Raw genomic sequence first — 12,517 nt, 5'->3', positions numbered from 1 at the left:
GAGTATTTATTGTATCTTTTTTCGATGACGAACTGGAATTACTATGTTCCTGAATGTGACCGCAAAATGTTTATCTAAACTTTATATATATATATATAAATTGTGGCATTAGAGATATTTTAGTTTTCTAGTTTTGAACATTCAGATTTCCAATCAACAATTCAAATTAATAAATATTATGCTAAATACTCAATATGAAGTTTACTGTTGTTTAATAAATTATAATATTAAAGAAAACTTGGCAAATAAAATTCAACTGAAAGCCAATAAACAATATTTTAATGAAGGATTTTTAGCACAAAAGGAAGCACATTTTACTTTAAAAACATTGATAATAAACGCACAGCTAATTATTTTTTTAAATATAAATATATACAAATAAATGTCTTATGCCCAATAAGAAGCTCACTTCGTTTGAATAACGTATTAAACAAGTTAGACAAAAATACATTTTTTTTTAAACTGCAAAAAAATGAACCCAAAGCTCACATAAGCCTCGCCTTCTTTCTGGTATCCCAGCAACGGACCTCTAAACTCCGTCGTGATTGGTCCATTTCCAACAAGCTGCCAGATTCAAACTTCCGCAGCTCCATGTCTGCTCTGTCCACTCTCCTTTGTTTTCTTTGCGCAATAACTTAATTCGCTTCAAAATTCTTTTTAAAAAAAACAATTACTCAAGCCTGCAACCCCAGTTGAACTTATTTCTAATCGAGCCTCCTGAAAAATGGACGACGTTGACGGATCGAGCGGACAAACGGGGGAGAAGAAACAGAAACTCCGCAGGATTTCAACGAGGACGACGAGCGTCATCAGCGTCGAGATTTCACCGAAAACCCTTCGAAGAAACAACTCCAAAAAGTGCGTACATGTGGATGAAGTGCTTGCCTTTTATCCTGTTATACTGTATGTAATTAATGTGGAGATTAAGTGAAAATACTAGACCTCAAAATGCGAAAAGGCTGATCACCCGTTTTAACTGGCAAATGGTGCATTCAATGTACCTCGGACACAAGGACATCCGTGTGCGTTCTAACAGTTAAATAAGGAATTAACTTATCTTTATTTGTTTAACCGAAAGGCTTCTTTGAAAGAAAAGTGTTTTAAGATAGAAACAATAGTGATATTAAAGGGCAAGGTCACGATTTACATTTGATACATACAGAAAATATTCCAAAAACTGAACTTTAAATTAGAGCTTCAATGTATGTGCGACAATAGTACACTTTAATGCTTTATTTATGGCAGTGATTAACATAATTTTTTTTTATTGAGTTCAGTGATTCCCAAACTGGGGTACGTGTACCCCTAGGGGTACATTGCACGGGTTACTCGGACAGATTTCACAAATGAATAAAAACTTTTGGGAAATGTTTTTAGTTCCTTTTTAGGATTTTTTTTTTTTTTTAGCAAATTCACCACAAACTACGAGTAATATTGCTCAATAAATTACTATATTTTCTTGTCATTTATTTAAACAGGATTATTTTACGCTATAGAGGTCATTTTATCACACTTCTGGCAATAGGAGACAATAATTAGCTACATTTTACAAAGGAGATGCTATTTATTTACTATTGACGTAATTACATGTAAATTAAGTTGCATGATATATTCTTTTTAAATATTTTACACATTGCACACATTCTTATAACCTTGTAATTTTGTGTGTGTGTGTATATATATATATATATTATGCTGTAGTATTTTTTTAATGCCCGCATCTTATTTTTTATTCTATTTTTTTATTTGCAAGAGGGTGTGTTCTTGCCCATGTATTTTGTTTTGTGTCCCTTTTTCTATACTGGAAGCGCTTTGGGCCACATCTAATGTGTAGGAAAAGTGCTGTAGAAGTAATGAATGATGATTATTCATGTTTGGGTTTGTTTCCTACAGACCTCCACTGCAGAGAGGCAGCTCATTCACCTTTCTCACCCCAGGGACTCCATGGGACTTCAGCTTAGTGAGTGACAGATAAAACCATCACATGTGACTCTTCTGTGTTCAGAGTTTAAATGGTGACCAGCCAGTGAGACACTAAAGTATTTGTTATTTCATGCTGCTGCAGAAACGAAAGCGCAAAGAAAAGGATGACGACACGGTCAGTCTGTCCAGCTTCGACCTCAAGGTGAGAGTCCTAAATATTATACGTGTGTGTGTGTGTTGCATATTGGAAAAAATGATGTACATAAAGATGTATAACATACATATTTATAACATGTAGTGCTGAGCATTACTGGCTGATATTTATCATGAATCACTGAAGCTAGAACAAACAAACACAGCTACAACCTTCTTACACTGTCATCACGTATCATAAACCCTCCTTTACTGAAGGTTTATTGAAGATTTACTGATGAATACCAGTATAAACCACCAGTATAATATTTCATGTCGTATTTACTAAGGAATACAACCAATATAAACGTATACGAGCTATGGCAGGCCTGGGCAATGTATTGAGATTCAAGATATATCGAGATTTGTTTTTTGGCGATATTGAAAATTATAATATTGCCTGTAATGATATGTTTTAATTTTATAGCTTTTATTGTTGAAAGTGTCTGGGGGTACTTTAAACATAGCCATAGCCGCCGGGACTATAGATACATTTCCGGAGCTTTTCCACATAAGCACAATGTTCCTGTGTCACCATCATGCCAGGATGGTCAAGTGGTCTAAGGCGCCGCACTCACTGCTAACGTGGGTTTGAATTCCACATTTGACAATTTTTTTTTGGTCATTTTTAACATATTTAATATGGCAAATTCCACCTTTAAAAATACATTTTCGACAAAAACAAACATTTTAGGGTTAGAGTTAGTGATAGTTTCATTTAGGGTTAGGGCTAAAATAAAAGGGTTAGCGGGGTAGCTAAAAATAAATATAAGCTAAAATACAAATGACAAAACTTTAAGTGTCACGTGGTGCACGTATCATGTGACCTAAACTGGCCAAGGGGCGCTGCGTATCCATAGAGTGGCAGTCTACGGATACGTTTAACGTACCGGTAGCCATGGCTTTTATTGTATTAAAATACTTGTTTTAGGGGTCGCTGCTTTCACTACTTCTCAGAACAGAATGAAAAGCACAGTTAGATGGATTTCTGAGTGCGTCTGAACCCAAAACTTACCCTGAACTAGCCACACTACAGTACTCACTCACACATGTTGTCCCTTGGCACAGAATGTACATCTGTTTGTTAATAAATGTGCCTGTGTGGCATTTAACATTAGCAAATTTAACCCAAAATTGTCTTTCTGGTAAGAGATTACTAAATTAAAAAATATTGAATTTTTTCTAGTTTATCATCATTTTGACAAAAAAAAATTGAAATATAGTTTTGGTTCACATCACCCAGCCCTAGTACAAACCAGTATAACTCAGTGTAAACCAATATACATACTGAGGGCTAATTTCATCATAATTGACACTAATGGGAAGACAAACCCTCACTATGGACATCATCTTTGTTCTTGAACATGATTGCTCTATTATACTGCATAGTTGGATTTCCTTTTATCGTGCTGCCTTCTGGGATTAAGCCAGTGTGTCCTGTACTAGGACACTAGTTAAGTTCCTAATGAGGTAAATCACCATGGTAACTTGTGATGAACTCCGGAGCAGATTATGTTCTGGATAAGAGACCAACCATTGTCAAAGCACCAACTCCTGACCAATCAGATCTCTTTGAAAATGACCTACCCACTATTATTAGAGGACCATGGTTAATGGTGCATCACACAGAGCACCGTTGTGTACCAACCAATTCATTTATTCATTCATTCATGTTCATATTTGAATGCACGCTGTTGGCAACGCTGAGAACCTCAGCAAGAAGACATGCTGTCTGTTTATATTGTCCAATTATTATTTGTATAACCTCACATATTTACACATTAAAGGGGACATATCATGCTAAATCCACTTTTTTAGCCCTTAAATGCATTTTGTTGTATATTTAGAGTGCTTAGAAGTACAAAAAAGTTCAAATTAATCTCTTCAGGTGCTCCGTTGATATCTTTATATTCTGTTTTGGTCATATTTTTCAATCTGTTTCGATTTTTCATTTCTCTATTACGTTTTTTGAACAATAACGTCACAGTATTTGCAGCGGAACTGCCAAATTAGGACATCGACTCCAGGCCCAACACTTCGAGCAATCCGCCATTTTTATTTCTCGCTTTTATTTTGTAGTCCAAGCTCAAGGATGCCGAAGTTATGATAGGATAAGTCAAAATGTTCGGTTGTTGGATGTAGTAACCCACACGCTTCATTACACCGTCTCCCAGCATCAGAACCTTTTCAAAGTGCCTGGTTTTTTTATTTGTCATGGAAATGTACCCACATCTGTGGGTAAGGTCATTTTTGTGTGCATGCGAAGCACTTCAAGGATGACTGCTTCGCCAGTATAAAGAAGGATTTGCCGAAAGACTTTGTCTGATTGAGGGTTCAATTCCTTCTATCTTTGGAGACAACGAACAGAGCACTTCGGTAAGCTGTAAATAACGCTAAAAAGTGTGATGATAAGACGTCCCTGTCATTGTTTTGTTAGCATTAGCAGTTGCACCGTCTTCATATGTTAGCGCTGTGTGCTCCTTTTAGATCCTTAATGATATGGCCTACGTGATTTAATTTAAGTCTAAAGTTTTCATTAGTCATTTCATTTTGCTGTTTTTGTCTCCGAAAAGACTGTATTAAAATGCATTTCGTGACGTTAGCTTGGCGCTTGTGTTAGCTTGGCGCTTGTGTTAGCTCACTTGTTAGGGTTCTGTAGGTTCATCATCGTTTTCATCTCGCTCCGCTGGGTCAGACTCTGGCTCGAACACGTAAGGCTGGATGGACAAGTTGTTGACATTTTGTAAATGACGTGTGAATAAAAAGTTTCTGCGCCACTAGACAATCGTAGCTCTTCTATCAAACTACAAAAATGGGCGAACAGGGTGGAGTTGAACAGAGTGTCACCGCTGCAGCCTGGAGAGGGGGCGGGGTATGAAGTGTCTCATTTGCACCAAAACGAGTTGCTCTCAGAAGCACATCAGAAAAGGGGTAGAAAAGGGGCCTGTGGAGCTATAATAATGAGGAATTCAGACCCAAGCATTGCAGTTACGCTTTACATAGGCCACAACTGTATGATTTATATGTAAAAAGGAAGGATTTAAAAGCATGATATGTCTCCTTTAAAGGAGCATAGGGTAGGGTTTGAGAAAAAATAAACATTAATTTTAAGTTTTTTTAATGCTAATGGTTGATGAAGCGTTCTAAACCGAGGAGAATGAGCCCACACACATTTCTCACTATTGCTTTGAAAAAATTGTGAAACATTTTGTACTGCTGTTTTGGGCACCAATTTCCCACGCAGTTCTGCGGACGTGACGTTAAATGACGCTGGTGCGCTTTCTCAAGGTCTTGCAGTAAACAGTCGCATGAACAGCGAGTAAATAAATAACCGTGTCACCGTTGGAGTGCGGATTGGGCCGCATTTTCTTGTCTGAGTCCGATCCAACAGTGAAAACCACATTTTTTTTCTCAAAGAAATGACACGTTTACGTTTGTTTTAGTGGTAAGCACCGATTTTATTAACAAACAAGCGAAAGTGAAACACAAAAAAGAGACCCATCAGATACATTTACATAATCCATATATCAAAGATTAGGGTAATTCATGTTCTTAAGCACAAAACGGTGTATTTCTTTATAATTCTCCCTTTACCGTGAAGCCTGCTCTCACTGTTATAGTTAAAGCTGCATTCTTCAGGGCTACGGCAGCTGCAGCAGAAAAGGAAGAACGCTGCGTGCAAATGACACAATGTGACCGAACATGACCACCAGTTCTAAATATCTGTCCGAACGCGACTCGTCCGGTTTCGTGGGAACCCGTCAGGGTTCCGCCAGGGATCCATCCTCTAGTTACAGTATCAGCTGTAAAGATGACTGCATTTACCCTAACTACCGTGTTGTCACTATGGAGTCTGATTTCTAGATCCGAGTCTGCAATGCTCTGCCAGATGAAATGGTTGTTGTTTTTCAGCAGTGTTGTGGGGAAGTGTGTTAACTTACTTTTTTTATATTACACTATGAATAATATTATATATATAATAATATTTGAATAATTATTTTCTCTTCCACAGGAACCCAGCAACAAGCGAGTTCGACCATTGGCCAAAGTCTCCTCTCTGGTTAACCTGATGTCTCCCTCTAAAAACGGAGCCGTGCGTCGCTTTGGTCACACGATCCAGGTGATGCCACACAACTGTTTATATCTGTCCTATTTGAAATGAAAATATTAGCAGTTATATTATGTCAACTTATTTTATTTTTAACTTATATCATCTTATCTTTAACTTATCTTACGTTATCATCCTGTATTGTCTTATTTTATCTTAACCTTGAACTTATCTTTACTTAACTTTACCTATGTCACCATATAACTCATCTTGACTGATCATCTTGTATTATCTTTTTGTGTGTGTGTATGTGTCTTGTGTTGTCTCGTCTTAACTTGTATTGTCTCATTGTGTCTCATTGTGCATTGTACATTTGATTAATTGTGCAGCCTTGCTCTTAACTCAAATTGTCTTATCTTTTGTCTCATCCTACTTGATCTCAAATAATCTCATCTTAACCTGTAAAACACACCTTCCAGGCGATGTCGTTGCGTGCCGACACCAAGTCTCCGCGTACATCCCTCAAAGGTGGCAGCAAAGCCTCCAACCCGACTCCCACGAAACGCAGAAACAGCACGCTGTGGTCGGAGACGCTGGACGTCCACCAGAAGAACGCCTTCTCCGTCAAAGAAATCAGGAGACAAGAGGTCAGACATCATTCTGTTCTCTGAGTGCAGGTGGTATTAAAGGTGCAGTGAATAAACTGATGCTCTCGCTAATTCAGGCAATCCACGAGCTTTACAGAGGAGAACAGGATCTCATTGAAGATCTCCAACTGGCACGAAAGGTTGGTAAAATCAGGTTTAGTGGCTTTAAGTTCTTCCTGTTCACACGCTCGGCTCCTCTTGGTTCTAGGCTTACCACGACCCCATGCTGAAGCTCTCCATCATGACGGAGGAGGAGCTGGCACATATATTTGGTGACCTGGATGCTTATATACCCTTACACGAGGGTAAGCCACACTTGACACTTCAAACATTGTCCCCTCCTCCCTATGTGTGTGATCATGAAAGGCCTGTGTTTGACCTGCAGAGTTACTGATAAAGCTGGCAGAGGGAACGGGCTCTGATGGGACCGTGTCTCAGGTCGGACAGATTGTCATCGACTGGGTGTGTATCATTAAACAATTTAACAGTTATTTCATGAGCAATTGACCTTTCGCAAAAGCCCCGCCCTCCTTATTTACTTTTGCGATGTCCGTCAAGTACCCGAGTTCATCCCGTTTGTTTTGATCTTTGATTTATCTCCGCCAAGGAGGTAATATTTAAAAAAAAAACGGAACTTACCAAAATTTTAATCAACGGTGGAACTTACGTCAGAGTTGGCGTCAATTGTAATTGTAATCACGTAATTGATAATTCATTACAATTATGGCGTAAATTATTAATGTGGTTGTAATTTTAAAAATCTGTTACTGTCGTAATCGTAATTAAATTGTAATTGAGTTTAGATAATTGACTTTGTCATTGTAATTGCCCTGAAAATTCTGCAGAAATTTGCCAATTATAATTTCACGCAAAACAGATTAACCATGTTACAGTTCTATGTACAGCTCTACACATATATAGTTAATAATTATTAAAATGTGTTCCTTATAGATCTTTCCCAGATTTTACCATAAAAAAAATAAATATATATATATATATATATATATATATATATATATATATATATATATATATAAAATCTTTACTTTCATTGATTAGGAAGCCTGAAAATGTAATAGATGGGAAAGAAATTAGATGATAGATATTTGTTTTTAGTGTATTTTACAGCTGATTTAGGACCCGTCATTAGAGATGCTAACACAAGATTTCAATTTATTTCAATGGTAAAGCTTGATATGAAACATATTTTAAAAATTGTTAACTCCATGTGTAGAACTGTACATAGAACTGTAACATGGTTCACCTGTTTTGTGTTAAATTATAATTGATATGTTTTGTAGAATTTTCATGGCAATTACAAAGTCAACTATTTAAACTCAATTACAATTATGACATCAACATATTCTTTAAATTACAATTATAATCACGCCATAATTATTAATTACACATTTACAATTATAATTGACCCCAACCCTGGCAATCAAGCACTGTCAGTGTTGTACACACGTGCTAATAGGTGTGTTTGGGTGTCCTCTAAGCTGCCTGGTCTAAATGCCTACAAGAACTACTGCAGCAACCAGCTGGCAGCCAAAGCTCTGCTGGACCAGAAGAAGCAGGACCGGCGGGTTCAGGACTTCCTGCAGCGCTGCCTGGAGTCGCCCTTCAGCAGGAAGCTGGAGCTGTGGAGCTTTCTGGACATCCCACGCTCACGCCTGGTGAAGTATCCTCTGCTGCTGCGAGAGATTCTCAGACACACACCCCCGGGTCACCCCGACGTCCCCACACTGGAGAGAGCTGTACGTTTAGAACTGGTCACTGGAAAAACACTGAGAACGAGTGTTTACTTTGCTTATCTCCTCCCTGGTTTCTTTGGATTTTTTTTCAGATCACAATAATTCAGGAGATTCTGTCTGACATCAATGTGAGAAAAGGCGAGTCTGAGTGCCAGTATTACATCGACAAGTTAGACTTCCTGGATGAGAAGCAGCGAGATCCACTCATCGACAGCTGTAAGACGCTCCTGTGTCATGGTGAACTGAGGAACAAGAATGGATCGGTGAGAACTCTTCCTTTTTATACAGTTTATATCTATGTACAAGTTGTCAATCTGTGACTTGATGCTTTACACTGGGGATATTACCAAGCCTCTAAACTTAAAGTGACATGGATTTATTTGTTTTTTAAATAAATAGGTTTCATGTGCTCACAGGCAGTTTTAAATAAATGCTTAAAAGTTATATGTGAGCATTACGACTACATAAAATAAGTTGCGGATTCACTAAAGGTTTAGGGGTATTAAAACGTGTGCAAACATCACTCCACGCGCTAATACGCCGTACAAACCCCAGGGAATCAGGACTGCGCGTTTTCTGCACATCACAATGTGCCCACAATCCATTTAGCGCGTTTCCCTCTGATGAATATGTAAAGTAGGCAGATCTCATAAGGGCCGCAAAAATATTTAACTGTTTTGGAAATATAGCCTATTTTATTTAAATATTTAAAATGAATTAAACCCCAAAGATTAAATTTTAAGTGACTAACACTCCTGATCAACAGTATATGTGATTGATAGTTTTAATCAGTACCACTGTTGATTTCCTTTTGATTCCCAGAAGCCTATATAGTACATGTAGTTCTCCGTATGTTTCGCTCTCCTGGCTCAGTCCTGGACAGAGATGGAGAATCACTCTGTGCTGCTCGTGTGTTGCTTTCAGAGGCTTCACGTCTTCCTCTTCTCTGAGCTGCTGGTTCTGACCCGGCCGGTGACCCGCAACGACAGGAGCTGCTTCCAGGTGTACCGACAGCCCATCGCCGTGGGGGACCTGGCTGTGGAGGAGCTGCAGGACGGGGAGGTCCGCTCAGGAGGCTCCTTCAGAGGGGCCTTCACCAACGGGGAGAGAGGTGTGTGTGTGTGTGTGTGAGATAGAGTTGATAGAGATTTTATCATGATTTCATTATTGGAAGCTTTGATTCATCTGATACAGGGGTGTCAAACGTATATATTTCAGGGGTCAAATACAGACCGGTTAGATCTTAAGTGGGCCACAGACCTTTTGCATAGAATACTAGTTATTTCAACCTTTCTGTGCCCTAGTTTACACTTCCACATATTAATGAAATGTAAAATATGTAAGGCACCAACAATATTCAAGCAATAAGTGACACTTTATTTTAAATTACCTTGACGATTTGACAATTTTTTTATTTAATTTTGGGGACATTTTGTAGGCTATTTTGGGGAAAATCCAGGACTTTGGACAACTTGAGTTAAAAATGACTGCCATCATATGATATAAGCATGGGTTTAAACATGGAACACTTTATTTCTGAACTAAACTAATTCATGCAATTGTTGCATTTCATAGAAAATGATCATCTTCCTATTTTATTAGCTTCTAACAAACATATGTACAGTATAACATACCACTGACCATACACCAAATCTGCAGCACTTAAAAACATTGGTCACAATGTTTTAGTGAAAATAAACATTTAAAGATGGTTAATTTAATACTAAAACATCCTCAGGTGCAGCAGTATTTATCTCTAACTACTCTCATGTGTATTTATTTGTGACTTTGAGTCCTGGAAAGTTGATCAGATTTTAGATGGATCTCAATGGTGACTAGAGCTCCTGAGGGCACCTCACTTGGTCTATCTGTTGTCCGCAGGCACCGTGTTGGTGACTCCTGCTGTAGAGTGTCATGGAATTTGTGTATTTGGAGGGACTGAGATATCTACAACTGAATCAGTTGAAAATGTACACAATGATTCATGGTTTCTCTGTCATTTCTTATTTATTCTGCAGGCCAAACCGGATGCTTTAAAGCAGTGTTTCTCAAATAGGGGTACGCAATAGCACTACATGGGGTGAGAGAGAGGGAGATCGAGGAAAATTTACATATAAAGTGTCAGTCTTGGTCCCACCCAAAGCGTGATATGACCAGAAATGATAAAAACTATAGAAATAAATCTATTAAGAAGCCTCTAAATCAGTTTTTTTCAACCTTGGAGTTTAAATGGGGTCGCCTGAAATTTCTGAAAAATTTAAATAAATATTTTTAATTGAAACACAATCTCAAAAAACTGTATTTATATACTTTCACTTTACTAAAATGTAAGTTAATCAAATAAAAAACTGAGCTCAAACATGATCAAAAACTAATTCTAGGAAAACAAGTTCTGATGAACTACGGCCGGGCCTGCGGAACGTCTCCCCGCCGAGTAGCACGTACCACGTTCCCAAGAATTCAGTCAAATGACTCGGTTCCACCAAGTAAAACAAATGAATTTGTGTGACGTAAAATCGTGATCTATGTTGAATTGCCTTTGAAATGATATATCACACGACTATGTTCCGATAAATTTAGAAATGAGTTGCGTTTTGAGTCCGGTAGCCCGGCCTAAAAATGACAGAAATTTTTAATATCAAAATGGGGTCACGATCCAAAAAGGTTGGGAACCACTGCACTGTTTCCACCTATTTAAAAAATTAGACTATTTAAAATGTGTTATTACTCATTAAATTACGCTCTAGAGTTTTTAAATTGTTTTCTAAGCGAAACATTGTAGTCGGACAAAGTGGGTATTTGGATTCAGAAATAAGGGAAAGGGGTCCTAAAGCCAAAAAAGTTTAAGAACCACTGTTCTAAAGGGCAGGGTTTGGCCCCAGGGCATTGAGTTTAACACGTGATCTAGTATCGGACTTACTTCTCCCAACAATGTGCAGAACATGCAGGCTGTATTAACTAGTGCCAAGAAGGTGTCAGTGCTGTGTAGGTGGGATTGTTTTTGTATTGGTTGGTTTTGGTACAAAACTAGTGTAGATGGGTTTTCTGACTTCATGGTTTTTCTTCCTGCAGCCAAAAACGTATTCCGTGTGCGCTCCTTGAATCCGTCTCATGGTCAGTCCCACACGCTGCACGTCAGCGACATCTACCATAAGCAGCAGTGGCTGAACAGCCTCCGCACTGCCATCGCCCAGCAGGAGGGGCGCATCCCCGCAAAGCACCGTTCCTCCACCATCTCGACTACGAGCAGCAACGCAGAGATGGATGAGAACCAGCCACCGTCGCCGGTTCCCAAACTTCGGCCTCAGACGCTCTCCAGAAGCAGACTGGGCTCACTGAGGAGGAAGGAAACTGGAGTGTAGATGTTCTTCCAATCACTGTCGGCTGTGTTAGCATGCGTGTTTGTAGCTGCACTGAAAATCAATCACTTCCGTCCTAAATGTTTTGCTGAAAAAAATTTAAAAAAAAACTTAAAACATGAGTTTTAAAAAGGGATTCCTGCCACAGTGACTGAGATCTGTTTACATTTGCTGTACAATGATTAGCAGGCGTTTCACTTGTTAGCTGCAGCCTCATAATGTAAATATTTACAATTTTGTTAATGTGTCATTTCCAGTTGTTTGAAGTATATAGAAAACTATGGAGAAAAATAATGGTGATATCAAACTGGCCGAGGTCACGAACTCGATTCACACAGAAAGGGTTGTTAAACAGTGTACAGTGGAAATCTAACACTGAATAAAAACTTTTATCTGACTCGGGTCATTTGTTGTTTACATGCAATAAAAAAACAGAAGAAGCACAAATAATAGTTTCTAACCCTGACTGTAAGTCATTTATTTATTCATACAAACATCTGCAGTATTTACAAATGTACATTGATAATAAACAAATATGTACAGTAATGAAGCCTTGCGGGATCCTTTGAAAATAAGTTTCCAGCTTTGCAAAGT

General features: G+C 38.3%; 1 protein-coding gene across 1 annotated transcript; it reads left to right on the top strand.

The window, feature by feature from the left end:
* Window positions 1-559: 559 nt before the first annotated feature.
* Window positions 560-12,013, top strand: LOC114465275 (neuroepithelial cell-transforming gene 1 protein-like). Its single transcript, XM_028450184.1, has 12 exons — window positions 560-858; window positions 1,894-1,960; window positions 2,066-2,125; window positions 6,128-6,235; window positions 6,643-6,810; window positions 6,888-6,950; window positions 7,019-7,115; window positions 7,196-7,272; window positions 8,310-8,567; window positions 8,657-8,827; window positions 9,489-9,675; window positions 11,637-12,013. Exons 1-12 carry the CDS (start codon window positions 725-727, stop codon window positions 11,924-11,926), a joined length of 1,680 nt encoding a protein of 559 aa, XP_028305985.1. The 5' UTR covers window positions 560-724; the 3' UTR covers window positions 11,927-12,013.
* The last annotated feature ends 504 nt before the right edge of the window (window positions 12,014-12,517 follow it).

The sequence above is a fragment of the Gouania willdenowi genome, chromosome 6 (genome assembly GCF_900634775.1).
Source record: "Gouania willdenowi chromosome 6, fGouWil2.1, whole genome shotgun sequence".
NCBI lineage: Eukaryota > Metazoa > Chordata > Actinopteri > Blenniiformes > Gobiesocidae > Gouania > Gouania willdenowi.
This window is presented reverse-complemented; position numbering and strand designations above follow the sequence as displayed.